Genomic DNA, 21,555 nt, shown 5'->3' on the forward strand with positions numbered 1-21,555 from the left:
GCCCTTTCACAGCTCGGAGAAGGAAATGTCTCCCAGCAAAGAGGAAAGGAGTATACTAATTTTAAGTTTATTGTAAGCAATACGGCCTGGCCGTCCCTTATGAATAAAAAAAAAAAAAAAAAAAAATACCTGAGTTTGTTTTAAACACGTTTGTATGTATTTTTACGCGTGACACTCTAGTTTTAAAATTATTCCAACTACTGCACTTTAGGAAGCAGTTGTTTAATTTAGTTCAATTGTTCTACGCCGGCGGTCGGAGCCGACGAAAGCTGAGCCCTTTCACACCGGGCGTCCAATGCACTAGTGCACCTCTGTATATGTGTGTGTGTGTGTGTCTGCATGTATGTTTATGTAGTGCAATGCACAATGCATCTCGCGCAAACCGGTTAGTACTACTTTGTGGGAGCGATTTTTGGAACGGGTTATAATGCTTCTCCACAACCTCATGCATGCTTAATAGTTCGACACCGATGACAACCGCTCAGCATATATCGGTAGTATTTCGTATCCCGGGAACACCTCACGCGGGTGAGATTGAGACGCGAAAGTAAGGTAATATCGACGTGTAACACGATAACAACATGTCACTGTTTGTTAGCAGTGGGCCAACGGTCCCGGGGCACACACGCACACTCAGCTGCTCTCGCAAGGTGAATGTCAGGGACCTGTGCGAGACTGTGTCAAGTGAAACGTCCACCTCGGGAAAACGGTCCTCGGACCAGTCCAATTAAAGGTCCGATCAGGGTACGACTTTGCAGCTTGCTCGACCCTGTGGGGAATAAAAGGGGGGGGGGGGGGCAGTCAAACCACCAAAATGCGTTACGTGATCCGAATACTGTCACCGCACATGCGAACGATGCATTGCTTGCGAAAGCGAATCTGACAGGCGAGACAGTCGTCTTGACAGCCATTCCGGGCGGCCAACATTCCCACACACGGACGGGAAGTAATTAGCATTTTGGACATCAGTGTATGTTGTTCTAGTGTGTACGTGTGTGTGTGTGCTCTGGACAGTTAGGAATTAGTTTGACTGTCGAGGATCCTCTGGGGGATTCCGAGTCACGCTCGATAAAGTGACTTATCGTGTTGCGAGTTGTGGGAGTTGTTCAATTTCAGGCACATTAGCGGCAGTAGTGGTTTCTCTAAAAATTTTTCAATATCTTTACATCATATCTGGTCGGCAAGATTTTATGTTATTTTATGTTATCATTATTTGAGAGCGTCTAAGACAGTCGCTAAATATTTGGCTTTGCAAACTCTCGTTACCGGAAGAAAAAAAGCATTTGAAGCAATCAGCATTAAAGTTGGCTGCATTCTCAATCTACTTATCGTATCAATTTCATGGCTGATGTCCAAAAAGGAAGTTTCTCATTTTCCAACAAAAAAAAAAAAATGAGAAGCTGAGGTATGCTGCATCGTTTGGTGTTATGTTTATTCTGCGAGAGCGCAAGCTGAGCATCGCAAACCAAACAGACTACAAGCATTCGAACGAAGCTCTTATCAGTAACCGTGTGGTTAGCAGGCGTAAACGTTCGCTGGACTTATTGGACATCTCATGCCGTAAGCAGAAACGAACCACCCAGATCTGATAAGCGCGCAAGCAGCGAAGCTGTCGATTGCAGCTTAAATTCTGTTTTTGAATACCGAATTGGGTGTGCTGTGTTGTTTGGTCTTCGATGGCGCTTCCTTGTGTGGCACAGGGTCTTCATATTTTGGTCGCTATTGTGTGGCAAATGGGCTGTATTATTGGCGCAATTTTTGATTAATGATGAAGTACAGCAGTATTGTCCGTACCTTTATATTCGGAAGAGAAATTCGCACCATGAAATAGGGTTTGGTGACAATACGACGCAGAGCCGTCATGCTAGAATATAAAGAATTAACGTAGGTTCTGGTTTTATTTTTGAAAAGCAATAAAAACCGTATGTAGCTTTTTTATATTTTTCGAGAATTAACAGGTTGTCTAAAGACTTCAAATTCGCAGCTTAAAAGAAAATCTTAAAGATTGATTTTTATTCTTTTCTGTTCAAATGTGAATTAAGATTTTTTCTTCTTAGCACAACGTCCTTCTAGCAGTCCGATGGTCCGAATGGGACTTCAACCCCGGTCCAGCTGTGTGAAGATTGGCGCCACAATAAATGGTCTACTGAACAGAAAACGTTTTATTCCTGCAATTCCACAGAAACACGATTAAGCATCATTTATCTGCACGTACTCAACGATACCCTTTTTTTGTTTGTCGTAAGTCGAAATATTATACCTTCTCATCAGCAGAAAAAGGTGAAAAATGAATAAAAAATTGTTTCATCAAAAGAGCAATACACGGTGGGAATATTAAGTGAAGAAAGTTTAACATCTTCATCTCTCCCAGGCTAAGCCCGGCTAACTCTCCAGTACGCTACTGCCACTGATGGGATGAAATTATCTACCAAATGCGTACACTTCCACCCAAGTGGGAATGACTTACCTGTCACTTCGTATTGTTGAAAGTTAGAGGTCGAAAACACCAGCAAGGAAAAGGAACTGAACATCCGAATGAAATATGGTAGCATTGGGATGGATTTGAAAGAAAACAGAAAAAAAAAAACAACACGAACACCGAACAATACAATGTTCGTGCGATTGAGGGAACGCAAAGGTGGTGAAAAGGTAGGAAGTGAGGAATTATAATTACGAACCATTGGAGAAACTCGACCCCAAAAACGGAGCACCACTCTGGAATGGCCACTTTCGTTACATTCCCGGGGGCAATTATCCCGGAGATCAAAAAAGGTTCGTTGACACGATTCGTTCCCCTTTTTGCGCATCATGCTCAAAGGCTCTCGATTTCATAATTACTGTCACCGGTGGAGTGCGCTGCAGCGTGGGTACGTTGCCCAAAAGAAAGACGTGTGGCTTTTCAACGCCTTAGTGCCATCGCGCTCGGATTGTGTCACGGTTTATGATGTGAACTTCGTCCAGCAACAGCCTTCGGTGGCCTTAACTGTCTGGTGGATCGTAACGCGGACGGTAGGTAGTTCTTGTGTGGCGTGACATGGGTTGGTTACACTCGTGGAGGAACAAAAGTGTGGCGAAGAAAGGAAAGGGAATCCTTCGGGGAAATTTCACCCCAACACAAGAGTTATTAAAACGGGCCTTTCCTTCGGCCCCGGCCGTGGAATACGGTTAGTGGCGAATGCGGAAGGATTCGGGCACAAATTGGAGCCGACTTTCATTGATTGGAAGCATAATTGGAAAACGTCTTGTCGATGCGCTGAAAAGGCTATTTAAACGCGAGCATCAAGAATGTGCCACGAGGTTCGCCGGGACGGCAACACCGTGAGGGGAAAATTAATTTCACACTGCTTCCGCCCAACACTTGGGCGTGCAGAGCACAAGCGGATGCCCGCGGGATATTCGAGTCAGATCACTCCCGGGAACGATTGATATCGATGACTTCAGGCGTGCTTCAGGTTTGTTCCTGAGAAATGGGAAAACACTGCCACCATCCGGTGCGGTACGGAACTGAACGGGCAGGTGGAGTGCATTCAGCCAAACCGGAGCAAGATTAACATCAAAATGCTACCGATACGGGTTGGCCTGGCTGCTGTACGGAGGCAGACTTTCTTTTGTGGAAATTAATCTTTACGAAAGTCTCATCAACTTGTGTGTTGTGTGGGTGAGAGTGGGAGCTAACGTGGTTGGTAGCTTAGTAGACATTCCATTTCAAATCGGTGTACTTGCCGGAGGCTTCGCTGTAGAACTTAAGACCTTAGGCCATCAAAACTTTGAAGCGGTGAAGTCATGTGAAACTATTTTCCATACCCAACTATTCCTTCGACAGGACAAGTTTACCAATACCGTTTCAAGCGTATTCAAAGGAGCTTTCGCATCGGAAAGTTTTGTCCTCTTCCTTACATAAGGAGATTTTAAATAGCAAATTTAAACTGATATCAAAAACATGAATATGCCTTTACTGTACCGTGAAGGAAGGGAAAATTCCAGTTCTTCAAACAATACCGATCCGATCGTTGAAGCAAGTTGATTTAAAGTTAAATTAAGCTGATCATGCACAACATTCCCGAATCGTTTAATCGTATCTATTTTTCAGGATCACTTTAACATACCTCACAACCGCACACCGTAACAGCACATTCAAACATGGAAAGATTGACCAGCGTGATTTGCCACTGCTCCACCGACGGAGAACATCGTTGCATAATGGATTAGACTGTCACGAAATTCCTGCACCAGCTTCTCGATCTCCATCGGCACGATGCCCCTGGCAGTTGAACGGTGCGGGTACCAGGAAGGGAAACCTAAATTATGGAAGCCGTGAAGCCTGCGGTCTAAATAATTGATGTCGGTTGAAAAGTTCATCCCAAAGACAAAGCCACCCCAACAAAGGCACAGGCGGGCGGGCGTTCATAGTTCGAGGACGTCCGAGTTCTTGGGGCTGGGTGGTCAACTGAAATAATCGCTCCACGATGGTTGTTTGCCAAATTTGATAATACTTCTTCTTCATCATTCCGAGCAGTGTTTCTGTGCGAGAGACGCGAGATTCGCGACGGCTTAGCAGCAGCCAACGCAAAGGTTGTCCAACAGAGCTTACAGAACCGACGAGCATAATTATCGCTCGCCAGATTGACCTTAACACTCTTGGTTCTTGGTGTGCAGCCCTGAGTTTGCACGGGTAATGTGTGCATGAATTAAAAAATTTGCCCCACTATCAGCTGGACGATTGTGGAGCCTTTTTTTTTGCTGCCTGGCTGTCGCTTCTTCGACGAGCAGGCTTTACTTTTGGTGGTTAAATAAGATAATCTAAGGGAACAGAAGCAAACGCGTCCACGGCTTTATTGATATTGCTCGGAATAATAGGTTATCGCAAAGGGAGAAAATTGGCTCGGCTATCAGTGGAAAAGATTTCTTGGCTTCATTGTATGAAACATAACTTTTATTGACCCAGTATTGTACGAGAACGTGGCTACAATTGGGAGACGCTTCATTGCTGTTGGAAGTGAACCGCATGAAGGTGGAAACTGACGGAAATGAATTCAAAAATAAATTTTATTTATTTTTAGTACATAAGAAGAAATGTATATGAGAATTTTCTTTTTTGAAATTTTCATAAAAAGTTATGATGATAATGTCAAAACTTAAAAATAAAATAATATATGACAATTGTTACCAAAGTCATTTAGATAGTGCATTTAATACTTTCACTAGTGATTCTAGTGGCCTAGCAGCGTTCACCAACCTCGCACCTATCGATCGATGATTCATTTGTAGTGTTTATCAATAGTCCAATAAACTGTTGAGTATGTGGAAATAAATCTTTTCCGTAAGCATTCAACTGATCACCGCTCATGACGCTAGTGATTACAATGCATCCGTATGCAATCGCAGCACACCGAATGCTCACAGGCAAATACAGTAAACTCTCTTTCTATTTTCCCAGAACCCGGCTGTCACGACGGTTTTAGGGGCGATGGTCAGGGAGGTTACCAAAATCGACCAATCTGCACCCGGCCCTGCACAGTGACGGCAGAACCACATTATCAGCATCGCAAAAGTAAACATCCGATAAAAATGTCGATCGCACGGAACAGAGAACGGACCAAATCGACCCTTTGGCTTATCGGTGGGAGCGTTTTGTATACGGTGCTTTCAGCCTACGTGTGCTCGACGCTCTGTTTCGAGCGGTGTTGGGTCAAGCGGACCGTTCGTCTAGAAGAAAATGGCAACATAATTCAAAAGAATCGATAGCTGCGTGACCTTTCCGTTTCGGCTTGACTGCTTTACGATGGTTTATTTCTTTCGATGTGATATGCGCGAAAAGAAGAGCAAAACAATACGAATGATTGGAGTAAGTGGAATTGTCCAAAAATTGCTTGAATCTATTTTTATGCGCTGCTGGCTGCCTATTACCATTCAAACACATTCATTCACGAGCCGCTTGGGCAAGAGAATGGCACACTGTACTAATACTTTCCGAAAGATTTTCGCCTTATAAGACATCTGCACACAAAAATATTAGTTGTCAGAGATCGAAAATAATTTATATTTAGAAAGAATTGCTCATCCAAGGGAAATATTTTACTTTCATTCATTAAGCTTAGCCCATGCATCTTTATTTCTTTCCTAATTCAACTCACCTGCTTTAACTCAAGATTGTGTCATCCAGCAAAGAACCAAATTCCTCCCCGAAAACTTCCCATTACCAAAATGGAAAAGCTTTACGAAGCACCAGCAGAAAGAGCAATGACCGGAGCTAAATACAAACAAATCCTATCTGCCCTATCTATCGCTGAGTGTAACCACGAACTAGCGTTCGATGGATCGACCATCGCCTCTGCCACCGTATAAAACTAACAACTTAGCCGTGTATGAGGCGTCACAATTTTCTCGGACTCTAGTTCTCATCTTATCGCCTCTCGCTCGAACCGATCATTTGTGCACCGACCGGGATTAGCACAAACCGCGCTTCCAGGAGCGCTTGCTTCGGCCGGACAGCGAACGGAGTGGAGACACAAGCTAAAATAAAGTAACCGTTCAATCAGGAAGATTAAAAACTGCCCCTCGATGCCGCACACGAGCAACGATGTACACTTGCGTTGTTTCGGCGAAGGAATGGCAGTCACTCATTATGGAAATCAAACTTCAGCTACAGAGATTTTCCACTCAATCAATCAAGCAAGTAGACAGCTTTCCAAGGTTTCCGAGCGTCTTTGCATCTAGTTTGCTTTTTTGCCTAGCTGCCCGTCTTTTGGTGCTACTTTCCAATTTACCACCATACCACCGCACTACTCCCGCTGCACCATCGCACCATGTGAAGTTTTTCTTACGCTAGACGACGACAAAATAAATGGTTTCTCGATGTTCGGTTGTGCCGTGCTGGACCACTATCCCAACCGGCTGCTCAACCTTCAGCGATTGATTAATGAATCGGTTGTAATTTAATACGGGATTTAATTTCAATCACTCAATCCATGGTCATACCACGCCGTAAGTGTATCCGCTGGAAGGCAGACTGAGGAAACGGTATCCCTTTCCTATCGTTAATCCGTACCGGCTTAGTGCTAGTAACGGATGCACCCGCCCGTTGTGCGTACGTGAGACAACGAGCCCAAGCTAGGCTAGGACAATGTAGATTTGTAATTAATTTAAAGCGATTCCCCATCCCGTGTGACTAGGAGTAGTTCGTATTTTTTGTACAGTAATATTATACGATATTAACAACTTGGCCTGGGCTCGATACGGAATCACATTGGCAAAGCAATTCGAAGAAAACAAAACACATCTCGACGCATGGGAGAACGCAAAGTGATTGAGTGATTACGATCGGACAAAGGTCCACAAGACACACGTACTTATTTGTTTGCGAGAGTAATCATCCATCTTCTTCCAATGTAAATTCCAATTTTCCTTTCAATGTCTGTGACATGATTAAGTACCGTTTATTGTTGCTTGTGCAAATAGTTTATGTTGAGACAAGAAGCTAAAAAAATCACCCACCGCTATTTAAGTCTAAAAAAAATCGCAACGAAAATGTACATTAATACTTTGAATTAAATAAATAAATTTAACTACAAAAAATAAAGCAATTTTTTAATCAACTGTCCAAAAGAAAAACAGAATCAAAACACAAAAATAAATTGAAATAAACCTTATAAGTGAAAAAAGTTTATAAGAATTGCAGCAGCATCCATCACTGTAAGGAAGCGCCATTTTCATCTTTGCCCGTAGCTTTCCAGATTCGTCTAATTTGTCGTGCCTTTGTTCTCGCACCGAGTAAAATACGCTTCGAACCTTGCCCCGGCACGCTCTAATGCTTCCATTGGGCCTCCCTTCCAATGCTTACCAAGCATTATTTTCACAACTTAGCGTAATGTTGTGCTAGCAACTAATTCAACCACACCAGACCGGGAAGCAACGATCGATCGATCGTCCACCCTTCCCACCCCTCCATTCCTACCGCCCTATTCCAATGGGCACCGATATCCGTGTCCGGGATGGAAACTTCCCCAACACCTTATCTTTCCGTCACTATTTGTCTCTAACTTGGTGGTTGTAATGCGCGGTTTGAAGGTGATGATGATCGCGATGATTCTTCTGTTGAGCTTCGTCCTCTGTTTGTCTTTACCGTTTTCTTCCGAATCCATCGGGTCGCGCTGGGCAAACAATCAACGTGCAAGTGCAAACATTGCACCCTTGGTCACACTAACACTAAATGGTGTACGTTCGCATGCCGTTTGTACGGTGTGTACAAGAGGAACGCGCGGGATCACCAATTGAATTACCAGCCGGCTCCCGATCCGGTGGATGGATGGACGGATTATCACGGGATCGGGGAGCCAAAAACGGTACGCCGGAGGGGACAAACGCACAAATCGCTCCGGTGCAGCGGTGTTGGTGTATCCGTTCGGCTGATCGCGATTCCACATCCCAACACCGTCACCGATCGTTCCAAAAAACGATCCGAACCCTTATCAGTGTTGCACGCTGATGTGGAACCCCCGGTTCCGGTTGTAGCAGGTTGTGCGAGGGTGTGTGTGTGTGTGTCTGCGGGTAGGGGAGAAATTCTATAAAAGTAGGCAACCATGGTCGGGATACGTTATTCCCGTCCTGAGGCCCACCCGGGATCGTTGGTGGCGAACGACTGTGTTGTGTGAACGTTGTGCGATCGTTAAAGTGACCCGTCTCTGCTCTGTTGGAGAGGACGGATTCATCTTTTACCTCTGCTGGCCCCTACCCTATGTGTGACAGTAATCTCGGTGGATTATCTTAGTGCGTCTGTGTGGTTTAGTGCGTGAAAGTGCACGAAAACATCACGAACGATGTGGGTCCTCGGTGGAAGGAGGCTGCTGTTAAGCTTCCTGGTGTCGCTAGTGCTGGTAGAAAGTGTTTTCGCAGGTATGTGGACATGTAAGGTGGAGAGAACGATGCCGGGCTTGGAACGGGGGAGCGACCCTCGATCTAGGGGTCTATCATGCTGGTTGTTCATTTTCCAGAAGAGCTCTGTTTATCGTGCGATGTTTACCAAAGCAAACCGAGTAGTGGTCCCAACGAGAAACATAAACCAGTTGAGATAATTTAGACAATGAATTGTAATGGGCAATTTGATGACGTTCGGCATACCGGTGGTTAGTCAGCGCGCGGGAATACATGGGCAGTGTTCGGCGGCTAGGATCGACAGTACATGTTTGCGGTCGTGTTTGTTCTACGAGTACATAGTAGAACCTGAGACAAACATGCAACACCATTCGCTGCCATTTCTATGGTCCTATCCATTAGAAAGATCTCACCCGATGAACGAGATTTATTATATTTTCGTTGCAAGAGTTCATAAACGCTTGTCGGCAAGAAGTCTCCCATCCAGGCATTATTGCGTTCTTGATGAAGATTGACAATGGTGGCAGAAGCGAACGGTCGGGGCTTTGTTTTCATACTTTTCAATGAATTAAATTAGCCCAACTAACGAGCCGTTGTTTGTATAATCTTGCGGAAGTCATGAGAAAGGCCAGCGTGGGTAGCAATATACATACCCCAGGCATGTACACTGAGTATTCTAGAATGCTTATAGTAACTGAATGTCAAAACCGTTGTTTCTAGAATAAAACATATCACCAAATCGACGACAGGCAAGACAGCAAAATGGCGCATTTTGTGGAGGTAGGTTTTGACTTGATTGAAAACCTTACCAGATAGACGTGTGCCAGCAACACACATATTTAGATGCAGCAACCAGCGTACACGCGGCAAGCAGTAAACAAGGAAAAGTGCATGGTGGTCCTCCGGTGGTGGCATGGCATATTGAAATGTTATGATGATTTTTGAAAAGTAATTTGAGATCAGTCAGCTTGCAAAACATGCCATTTCATTTAGCTGATAGGAAGCAACGTGAATATTTTGTTCGTCAGATGTAGAACTACTCAGTTACACTGTACTTTAAATGTACTTCGAAATTTCGATGTTTAGCCTTGAATAGCTTAGTGTACATGTAGAGAGCCTTTCTCAAATTGGAGGCTAAAATAAACGGGCAAAGCTGAATAATTTCGCCAGTAAAGCTAACCGCGAGGATTAGCTTAGATTAGACAGGTAGCCTACACCGACAGTAAAATGAACATTCATTATCTCTTTTGGCATAAGCACAAGACTTTCGAAGCAATCAGCCTTAGACACCGTCTCGTATGCTGTACAAGAACGTCTAGAAACACTGAGCTGCATTCTATGCCCGAGGCTTGTCACGGTGAATGACTGATAAGCCGTGCCTAGTTGGCAATCTTAGCCTGTTTCCGATCAATGTCAAGTTCAAGAGTAAGGTTCCGCGTACAATGTGTGTAACGCTAGCCAATCCTAGTGATCACCGTGCAGCGTTAGCATTCTGCTTAGCCACATTCCTTATCAACATTTGCCAACACTGAGTGTGCAGTTTTGCGATGTCGAAGCTGTAGTAGATGCCCTTTCGACATAAGGGTCACATAATAAAGAGCAGATAGCTAGTAGGCGGGAGTACTCCGTTGCTGCTATCATGCAATAGGTCAACACACTGTGAATAGATTATGCAACCGAATGTGGAGTTTCGCAAAACTAATCACTCGCTTATGATTTATTTTCATGCTTGCCTCGCGGGACTACAGCATCGTGTAAACAAGGATGCCCAACGCGTAAGTAACTTGTCCCTTAATGTGGGTGTTTCCGATAGCTAACAGTTGTATATTTTGTGCTATTTTTTTAGCGAACAAATCTAGCAAGTATACCTTCAAGCCTGGCACCGTATACCAGTACGATGTGGACAGTTTCGTGCAGATTCAGCAGTCGGATAAGGAAAATAAGCAGACTACGCTCAAGGTCGAAGGCAAGGTAGAGCTGTACGCTGGCAACAACTGTTTGTACACGCTGAAGGTAGTGTCACTGACTTCGTACGCGCCGGACGGCAAGAAGACGGCGTTCGGGCCCGAAATCAACAAGCCGGTGCAGTTTACACTGTCGAACGATGAGTTGCTGCCGGAAATCTGCTCCGATGCCTCCGATAGCGATTTCTCGCTGAACGTGAAGCGTGGTTTGATATCGTTGTTCCAGTCCGCGCAGGAGAAGAGCACCGAAACGGACGTGTTTGGCGTGTGCCAGACTTCCTTCTCGAGCTACCCTTCGGGAGATGCGACCGTCGTGGAGAAGGTGCGCGACCTGAGCAACTGTGCCTACCGCGAATCGCTGTCGAACAGTTTCGTGACGCGTATCGTTAACAGCAAGGCCGGCATCAAGTCTACTCCGCTGCTGCAGAGCTCCTACAGTAATCAGCAAACGATCCAGGGTGGTCTGCTTTCGGCTGTGAAGCTGAGCGAAGAGTACCAGTATCTGCCGTACATGAAGGAGAAGGTTGGAGTTACGGCAAAGGTTACGACGAAGCTTACGCTTACAGGTAACAAGGCAGGCGCTGCTCCGGCCGTTGAAGGTGAGGCACGCTCGATCATCTTTGAGAATCCCGATCAGCAACCGGCTGGAAACTTGGCCGTGATCAAGCAGGAGCTGAAATCGACCGTCGATTCGTACACCAATGGCAACGTTGGCAAGAAGACCGCCAACCTCTTCGTGGAGTTGATTCAGCTAATGCGCTACTCGAAGAAGGATGATCTGCTGAACCTTTACAATCAGGTTAAGGCTGGCAGTGTACACCCGAACAAATCACTGTCACGCAAGGTATATCTGGATTCGTTGTTCCGCGTTGGAACGGGTGATGCCGTCGAGGCGATTACGCAGCTCTACAAGAACAAGGAAATTACCGATGCACAGGAACAAAAGCTCGCATTCGTTTCACTCAATCTGGTCAACTCGATGACCCAGGATGCGCTGAAGTCCGTTGTCAAGCTGTTGGATGGTAATCCGCCCCGTGAAGCTTACTTGAGCGTGGGCTCGCTGGTCAGCAAGTACTGCCAAAAGCACGGCTGCCAGTCAGCTGATGTGAAGGAAATCTCGAACAAATTCGGTGCTAAGCTAGGCAAGTGCCAGTCGACTTCTCGCTCTCAGGAGGATGTGATCGTCGCGGTACTGAAGGGAGTACGCAATTCGGACAACCTGGTCGCTCCACTGCTGGACAAGGTTATCCAGTGTACTGGTCCGAGCTCATCGTCTCGTGTACGTGTGGCGGCTCTCCAAGCCTTCCCCGCTGCTTCCTGCAACAAGAAGGTGGTTAATTCGGCGCTCAACACTCTGAAGAACGCCAATGAGGACTCGGAAATCCGTATCCATGCCTACCTGTCGCTTGTGGAATGTCCCTCGGCTAATGTTGCCAACGAGCTGAAGGCGCTGCTGGATGCTGAGAAGGTGTACCAGGTCGGTTCGTTTATTACATCTCATCTGGCTAGCTTGCGGTCGTCGGTTGATCCGACACGTGATGCCGCCCGCCAACACTTTGGTAAGATCCGTACCTCCAACAAGTTCCCGTTCGACGTTCGCCGCTACTCGTTTAACCGCGAGTTTTCGTATGCCGTCGAATCGCTCGGTGTTGGAGCAAGCGCCGAAACTAGCGTCATCTACTCACAAAAGAGCTTCCTGCCAAAGTCGGTGAGCCTCAACTTTACGGCTGAGCTGTTTGGTAATGGATTGAACGTGTTCGAGCTCGAGGGACGTCAGGACAATTTGGAGCGATTGGTGGAACACTATTTCGGTCCGAAAGGATTCTTCTCGGGCATGGACATTCAGGCTGCGTATGATCTCATTTCCGAGCAGTACCAGAAGCTGTCCGGAAAGGCGAAGGAGCGCTTCCGTCGTGGTATCCGAGAGGATATCCGTGCACTAGCCCGCACCGTCGATCTGCACAATGATGCTTTGCAGGATTTCAATCTCGACCTGACCGTAAAGGTTTTCGGCTCCGAGCTGTTCTTCCTGAGCACCGGTGAAAACGTGCCGACGGATCCGGAACAGTTCCTTAATAAGGCCCTCGAATGTTTCGACAAGGTGATTGAGGGTGCCAAAAATTTCGAACGCACGTTTGAGCATCACGCACTGTTCTTGGATACGGATCTCGTGTACACCACCGCTCTTGGCCTTCCGCTGAAGCTGTCGGCACAGGGAGCTGCTGTTGCTCGTCTGGATGCCGCATTGGAGCTCGACGTAAAGAACGTCATTAAGGATTACAACAACGCCAAGTTCAACGTTAAGTTCCAACCGAGCGGAAGCTTCGAGGTAACCGGAACCATGAGCGTGGATGCGTTCAACGTGTTGACTGGAATGCAGGTGGCCGTTTCCGGACACTCGTCTGGTGGTGCCGCAGTCAAGTTTGCGCTGCACGACGCTAAGGCATACGATTTGACGATTGATTCCCTGCAAGGAAAGCAAGAGCTGGTCTCGGTGAACTTCCGCGAGGTGATCATTACGCGCGAACGAGGCAACCAACTGATCACCCTCCCAGCGAAACGTCAAGAGTTTGGATCCAAATTCAGCGAGTGCTTCGATAACCTGTACAGTGTAATCGGTGTAACCGTATGTGCCGCTCACAAGGTAGACCAGGAGGAGCTCTTCGAAGTGTACCTGGAGGTTGAGCCGAAGTTCCACTTCTCAGGCAAGTTCGACAACTCTAACCAGCAGCACGTGACGTTGGTGTTGAGCTTCGATACGCCCGGATCGCAGACGAAGCGTCTGACAAATCTGCGTCTGGAGGGAGTGACTGCAGGAGAACTGTACGTGAAGGCCTCACTCGAATCGCCCATTCGCAACGTCGACGTACAGCTGGGAGTGAACAACAATGACAAGGAAGTTGCACTGTATGGTGTGGCACACATCGGCGTGGAAGAGTATCTGGCTAAGATTGGCTTCCAAAAGGGTGCTTCCGGTGGACGTGACGAGTATGTACCGATTTTCACCATCCGCTCGCCGAACGGCGATGCTCAGGTGTCTAAGTTTGTTCAAACTACTGGCAAAATCGTGGTGGAGAATGTAGATGGTGGCAAGCGCAAGTACAACCTGCAAAACATCGAATGGACTAGCCCATACGCTCCGAAGACCACCATCAACGGTTACGTTGTGTCGAACGGTGAGCGCAGCTTTGATGCTGATGTGGATGTTGCTGTTGGTGACGTGAAAAACAACGTTGTGGGCCATCTGGACTTTGACCTGAAGCACGTCAAGCTGGACTTGGAGAAGAAGACCCCAAGTGATGCAAACAAGAACTTTAAGGTGAACCTGGAGCTAGCCTACACCGATAGCTCGTTCAAGAATCTGTTCTCTTTCGCGAGCGGTGCGGACTTTAACAATCCGTCCAACAAGTACGAACTGAGCCAGTATGCCGAATTCGTGCTCAAACCGGAAGCACAGGGACTGGAATCGCTGAAGCTGAACAACAAACTGCAACTGCCGAAGCAGCTGATCCGGTTGGACTTTGCTACAAACAAGAACAAGTTCTATCTGGATGGAGAGTACGGTTACGATAAGTACAAGATTGCGGCCAATGTGGATGCTAAGTACAACGAAAAATCAGCCGGAGACTACGATGTGCAGGTGGGCGGTTCGCTCAACAAACATTTCTTCAAGTTCCTGTCGAAGCGTCTGGTGGAGCAGAACAAGAGCCGTTTTAGTAACAAGCTGACGGCTAGCACCGGTACCAAGTTTGAGCTGAACGGAGCCGTAACGAACCGATTCACCAGCCAGGATGGTGAGCTCAACCTTGAAGGATCACTTGTTGCTGTCGAAAAAGCTTCTCCTTACAAGTAAGTTTCACGATTATGTCTGTAATTGGAAAGTAATTAATGCATTACTAACGAATCTTATTCTTGTCTTTTTGTTCCTTTGTTGTGTAGGCTTTCGTTGGCAGTTCAATTCTCTGCCGCGAACGTCCTCTCCAACGCCAAGGTGCTGGTGGATAAGGAAGAGTTCGCTACGTACGACTTCAAACTGCAGCGCGATCAGGATCCTAACGGCAAATTCACGGTGAGTTGCACGTTGGGTTGCTCGATAATATTTATCTTTATCTAATACGTTACACTGTCCATCTGCTTACAGTTTGTGGTGAAGGACTTCTTCGATGGCAACGGCGAGTTTAAGTCAAAGAATGGTGATGGCAATCTGTTTGCCTTGGTGAGCTTCGTCAAGCAGGATCGCAAGGTTAAGCTGGACAGCAAGTTCAAGGTGGACAAGCCTGTGTACGATGTTGAGGTCGATTTCTACTACGACTTTGAGAAGGACAACACCAAGAAGGTTCGCTTCGAAACCAAGAACAAAGTCACTCAGACTAGCTTCGACAGCAAGAACAAGGTGGAAGTGTTTTCGGAGAAGTACGAGCTGAATCTGGAAGGCCGTGGTAACCCGAAACCGGTAGATGGAACGTTCACTACTAAGTTCAGTCTGCTGCTGCCCACTGGCCGTCAGTTCGGAGGAGACTTCAAACGCGATTCCTCGACGAAGGACGAGAAGAAGTTTGGCAAAATGGTGACGAATTTGTACGACAAACAACCTGGTGGCAAGCAGCGTTCGGTACAGTGGACCGGAGAGCTAAAGAATGGCGACTTCAAGGCGAAACTGTTCGATGCTGTGCACAATGTGAAGTACTCTGATTTGGATGGCAAAACGGTGGTGCTTGATGTAACTTTGAAGCACGTCCCGGCTGGCAACTACAAATCAGCCGCCGGTAGTTTGAAGGTATCCGGCAGCTTGCTTCCACAAGTGGCAGAGTTGAGTGTTGTTGTTGATGAGTACTGTGAACATCACGCGAAGTATCATGTCGATGGTAAATACGGATCGGACTTTACGGCCGCACTTGCCGGTGGTTATCACACCGGTGGACATGGTAAACCCGCCAGCCACGAACTGAAGGTTGACTTGACTGCCCCGTCCTACAAACTGGGCGTCTCGTCCAACGGAAAGTATCTGCAACCGGAGGCGGATGATGGAGTGTATGATTTTGACTACGCCGGCTCTGTGGACTACAACGGCAAGAGTGCATCAGTGTCAACGCAGGCCAAGGGTAACTGTAACCGCGGCAATGGAAAGCTCAACCTAAACCTCCCGAATGTGGACCCAATTGCGGCCGAAGGTTCCTACACCTACGACTCGAAGGAAGATGGACAGTTCCAAACGAACAGCGCTTTGAAGGTATCGTACGGTGCGGGCAAGAACTTCGAGTACACCGGATCCGCTAAGGTACCGTCGGCGGACGATGTTCAGGTGCACGCCACACTGAAGTCCGATTTCGAGAATGTACGTAGCGTCGATGTGAGCTTCAAGCATGCCAAATCGAGCGACAGTGCGTACAACACGAAGCTGCAGGTAACGGCCGATGGCAAGAAGTTCAGCGTTGAGAACGCAGTCGTCGTGTCGGAAACGAATCCGTCGGTCGACTTTACGCTTGTCTACCCCGAAAAAACGGTGAAGGTATCGGGCAGCTACAAGTCGCTTGGACACAGTGCATTCAAGGCCGACGCGAAGGTGCAGAATCTGGCGAACTTTGATATGGAAGCTAACGTGGAGGCTAACTTCGACAGCTACCAGACGTTCTACGTCAAACTGTACGGTGATGCGCCCATGCTGAACACGAACAAGTTCTCGGTGGAAGTGAACGCGAAACCGGGATCGAACGGAAAGGGTGTAAACTTCCGCGCCTCCGAGGGCGGCAAGGACATTCTGAGTGGATTCGCCGACTACTCGGTCAAGGAACAGGGCAAGGCAACGGTCATCGAGGGACAGGGTAACGTGAAACTGTACGACAAGCAGCAAACCGCCACCTTCAAGCTGATCCGCGAGAAGCTGTCTGAGTCTGGCTTCTCTGCTACCCTGACGGCATCTGTTGGCAAATTTTCGGTGCACCACGAGTCACGCGTACAGCCAAATGACTTCCGCGTCAAGACGAATGTGTGTGACGAAAAGAAGAAGTGCACTAAACTGGAATTGTCCTCGAAACTCGAACGTGCGGCAGGATCCTTCAAGCATGAGGCTTTGGTTTCGATAGAAGTCCAGCAAATGGGCTACGAGCATGAGTTCGGTCTGTCCGCTAAGACTAGCGCTAACGGACTGAAGTTCGATCACACCACCGATATGCAACTGAAGCAAAAGAACCAGCCCAAATATCAGTACCTGTTCTACGTGCATCCGACTTCGGCCGGTGCTAGCTTGATTCTGCCCACACGCACCATTGCTGTGGAGGGTGTGCTGAATCTGCCCAAGGAGAAGTTCGGACTGTTCGATGGCAGCGTGTCGTTCTATCTGGACAAGAAGAACGAACCGGATAACAAGGCTACGTTTGCGGTGCGTGGTGAGACGAAGATGCTCGGCTCGGCTGGTGTCAGCGCGAACGGTGCATTGACGTTCTCGCATCCGACTATTAAGGCGCTGGCGATCCGCGCCAAGGGTACCCTGGATGGTGACAAGCAGACGGCTGACGGTTCGGTTGAATTCGATGTGTTCAAGAAGGCGGCTGACAAAATCGTCGCCAAGGTGCGTTACGTCAATAGCGATCAGTCGTTCAAGGGCTTCAACATTACGTCCGAGGCAAGTGTAACGAGCAAGGGCTTCGGACTGAACTGTGGCTTCAGCGGTCACTCGGCGTTGTCTCTCGCTACCCGACAGGCCAGTGCTGCTGGATCTTTGACTCTACCTTTCGAAGGCTACACGTTCGGAACGTACTTCTTCGGAAGTCCGGAATCGTTTGACTTCCTGCTGACTCGCTTCGGTGATGACTTTGTCCGCGCTCACGGTACATACGATGCGAAGAAGTACCGTGGAGATCTTACCTCGACCTTTAAGTTCGTGCCCAACCGTCCGGTTGTGTTCGAGACGCAATTGAATGGACTATCGTCTGCCAAGTTCTCCTTCAAGCAGGCTAATTTCTTCAGCGCCGACGGTTCGTTCGGTGTAGACAAGGCCTTGTTGCTGAATGTGGTTGGTGAAGGAAAGCCACTGTTGAACGCAAAGGTAACCCTGGATGCAAGCCACTTCCTCTCAACAGAGTACAAGGTGGATGAGGCTAACGCAAAGGCATTCCTGCAGTCGCTCAACAAGCAGTTGCAAGATGACTTCGTCCTCGTAAAGGACGACATCGCGCAACGGTATGCCAAGCTCAACCAGGAAGTTTCCAAGCTCTCGTCGAACGTGGTTAACGCGCTGCCCGATTTCAGCAAGTTCCAAGAAAGCTACGCGAAGCAGCTACAGAAACTGCAAGAAGACATCATGAGCGACCCAGCACTGGCCGAGTTTGTGAAGACCGTTACGAAGTTGTTCCAGCAGGTGAGCGAAGTGTTTGGCCAACTGTCGCAGGTGTACGTCGAAAGCTTCCGCAAGATTTCGGGCATCGTGAACGACATTATCTCACAGTTGATGGAGACGTTCAACACGAAGGTACTGCCAGCGCTGAAGGAACTGTCGACCAAGGTGGAAGCCATCTTCTTCAACATCTACGAGGAAACCGTCAAGCTGTTGGTGGCCGTGTTCGAGCGCACCGTCAAGGCGTTGAAGGTGTTCGAGGAGGACTTTAACAAGATTGCCACCAACGTGTCGGAGCTGTTCCGCACGTTCGCCCAAACGTTCAACAAAGCCATCCAGGTGCTCGAGAAGGAATTCAAGGAGCTGTACAAGCTGGTGCAGGAGTACTTCGATTCGTTCGACGAGTTTAAGGCGGTCAAGGAAACGCTTAAGGAATACTTCGATGGATTCGATCGTTACGCCTACCAGCTGCTCAAGGAGTTGCTCACTCTAGTGGAGGCCCTCTATCCCATGCCGGAGGTACAGGAGTTCACGACGGCAATCAACAAGTACGTGACCAACAAACTAGAGAACAAACCGGTCAACGACATCGAGGAACTGAAGGCTCTATTCGTGAGCTTCGTCAAGGTGCTGAACCAAGCTGTGGAGCGTCTGATCTCGGGCGTAAATGTGCAGCTATCCGAGCCAACGTTCGGTAGCGATAGCTTCACCTCGTTCTTCACGTTCAAGTTCCTGCCGTACGTTTCCAGCATCCAGTTCAGCCCGTGGAACTTTGTGCGTAACGAGAAATTCTACTCGGTTCGCGACTTGGTCCACCAGCTGCGTCTGTACGCGTTCAATCCGTTCGCACGAGTTCCACTGTTCCACATGCACGGTCAGCTGGGTGACGGTGGTCACTTCTTCACGTTCGACGACAAGCACTTTACCTTCCCGGGCAGCTGCTCGTACCTGCTGGCGTCGGACTTTGTCGATGGAAACTTCAGCATCGTGGCCGACATGGACAATGGTCGCCTCAAGTCGGTAACGCTCGTGGACAAGGATTCGACGGTCGAGCTAAACAGCAAGGCTGTGGTGAAATACAACGGCAAGGACACCGATCTGCCGATCTTCCAGAAGGATGTGTACGTGTTCCGCAAATACTACACCGTCACGATCGGTACCAAGTACGGTGCGCAAGTGATGTGTACGACCGACCTGAAGATCTGTCACTTCTTCGTGTCTGGATTCTACTTCGGTCGGCTACGTGGTCTTCTCGGAAACGGTAACTACGAGCCGTACGATGATTTGGCACTGCCGAACGGTGCCATTACCGAGGTATCCACTGACTTTGCCAACAACTACAAGACGAGCCAGGCCTGTGCGGCTGTCGCCGACCACGGTCACGATTCACACGCCCATTCTAACCCGACCTGTGCCAAGTTCTTCGGTTCGGAATCGTCCCTGAAGCTGTGCTCGTATCTGCGTGACCAGACGGGCTACAAGGAAGCTTGTAACCATGCGGCGCACGAAGCCGGTGACAAGGCTGACGAGGCTGCCTGTGGCATTGCACGCCTGTACGTTTCCAGCTGCACGCTCTACGGAATCCCGACCATGATGCCAAGCCAGTGCGAGAAGTGCACCACCAACGAGGGTCGCACGGTCGACGTGGGCGATTGGTACACGGTGAAGGCACCGCAAAAGCAGGCCGACGTTGTGATGGTGGTTGACACGTCCCTTGGCACGCTGTTGGGCGAGCTGGTACAGTCGACGATCAACGATCTTCGCAAGGAGCTGAAATCTTTCGATGTGAACATTGCCGTGATTGGTTATAGCAAGACGGACAAGTACACCAGTTTGTTCTCGAATGGCGGCAAGCTGGATTACACTGGCAAGCTCGGTCAGGCCGATGTCAGTAGCGGACCGAAACAGTGCAGAGGGCTGGTAACGGGTATTGAATCGGTGGACGCCGTGCTCCAGGTGCTGCAGAAGATTAGTGAACAGTCGAAGGAGAACCTGGGCGCTACGACGGAGGTGTATGCTTTGCGCCGTGCGTTCACCTATCCGTTCCGTGCCACTGCCAGCAAGTCGGTGCTGGTGTTCCGCTCGGAATCGATCGATGTTGCACAACCGGTAAGCAATCGGGGTGGGTTGATTCGGCCAAACTAATTAACTAACTGAACTGTTTGCGTGCTATTGTTTGTGATTGCAGGGAAGCGCGCTCAGTGCTGCTTTGGGACTGGCTAACGTTAAGGCACGTGGCATCATGTTCAACATGGTTGCACCGCTGAAGAGCGTCGGACTCACGAACACCAAGGACCAGTCGAAGGTCAAATCGATTGTTGGTAAGTGTTGGAGCCCGGTGCAGCAAGACCTGATGCGATCCATCATCAACCACCGTGTGTTGTTTTGTTTTTAACAGGCTTCAACGAGCGCGTCGTGTACCACATGAACGACAAGAAGCGCACCGTGGGTTCGTCCGAGATGAAGAAGTCGCTCAAGTACGACGATGTGGTTGCCGTGTCCGCGGTCGAGCGGTTCGGCGGTAACTTCTTCGTGCTGCAGAACTACGCCAACCAGAAGACGCCGAAGGACAAGAAGCAATTCGTCTCGATTGTGGCCGCCGTGCTGGCCGAACAGCTTTCCCGAACGGAGACAACGAACGAGTGCTTCTGCTATCTGCGCGGTGGTTTGCATCCCGAATCGGCTTGTACCGCTTCCGACGTGCAGGTGCTGCAACCATCGGTAAGCTATCGGGCCTCGCCGCAAGCAATCTTGCTGCTTGATTTCCTTGACCAAGATTTGATTTTAATTTTGTTTAACTATTACAGAAAAAAGCTGGTGGTGCTAAGGGATAATTTACTACACCTCTTGCAACATCCGTAGAGGTTATTTATTGTGTTTAAAAAAAGAGTGGAGTGAACACAGGAGTGAGAAACCAAAAGTCCATTAACCCGTTCCAACTGTTCTAAGAATGAACAAATCACCACTACCACCGAATAGTTGGAGCAAAGAGGGAAAGAATGTGCAGTTGTTTTCAACGCACAGTTTCTATTGTTAAGAACATAATTTGTCTGAGTTTAATAAATGATGTGACTTTATACATAAATATTAGGCAGTTTTCATTTTATATTTTAAATGGACCAACATCATAATTTTTTGTCAGCTACGGTTGTATTGCTTGAGAAGACTGGAATTTTGCAGTAACTAGCACATAACCTCAAGTTTCAATGTGGGAAGTATTAACGTGCTGCTATCAAACCATGCAAGAACATAATTAAATCACTTAACATCATTTTCCACCATCCAGCTGCACTTGTTGAGTCAATCGCGTACAATCGCCAGCATAAACAAAATACCTTTGCATATGATTAATGTTTCGCCCGGGGCACTTTTGACCGGCCGCAAGGT

At 48.0% G+C, this 21,555-nt stretch overlaps 3 protein-coding genes across 3 annotated transcripts in view; 1 reads left to right on the forward strand and 2 right to left on the reverse strand.

Annotated features, from left to right (window-relative positions):
• LOC126558833 (uncharacterized) overlaps positions 1–21,555 on the reverse strand; it is a 284,233-nt gene that overhangs the window by 192,597 nt on the left and 70,081 nt on the right. The window lies entirely within an intron of this gene.
• Positions 1–21,555, reverse strand: part of LOC126556713 (mucin-5AC) — a 469,299-nt gene that overhangs the window by 163,124 nt on the left and 284,620 nt on the right. The gene's annotated exons all lie outside the window — the stretch shown is intronic.
• LOC126559616 (apolipophorins) lies at positions 8,786–21,069 on the forward strand. The gene is made up of 8 exons (XM_050215785.1): positions 8,786–8,892; positions 10,620–10,646; positions 10,718–14,684; positions 14,775–14,904; positions 14,977–20,277; positions 20,357–20,489; positions 20,567–20,889; positions 20,976–21,069. The coding sequence occupies exons 1-8, from the start codon at positions 8,817–8,819 to the stop codon at positions 21,000–21,002; spliced, it is 9,984 nt and encodes a 3,327-aa protein (XP_050071742.1). The 5' UTR covers positions 8,786–8,816; the 3' UTR covers positions 21,003–21,069.

The sequence above is a fragment of the Anopheles maculipalpis genome, chromosome 2RL (genome assembly GCF_943734695.1).
Source record: "Anopheles maculipalpis chromosome 2RL, idAnoMacuDA_375_x, whole genome shotgun sequence".
In the NCBI taxonomy this organism is placed as follows: domain Eukaryota; kingdom Metazoa; phylum Arthropoda; class Insecta; order Diptera; family Culicidae; genus Anopheles; species Anopheles maculipalpis.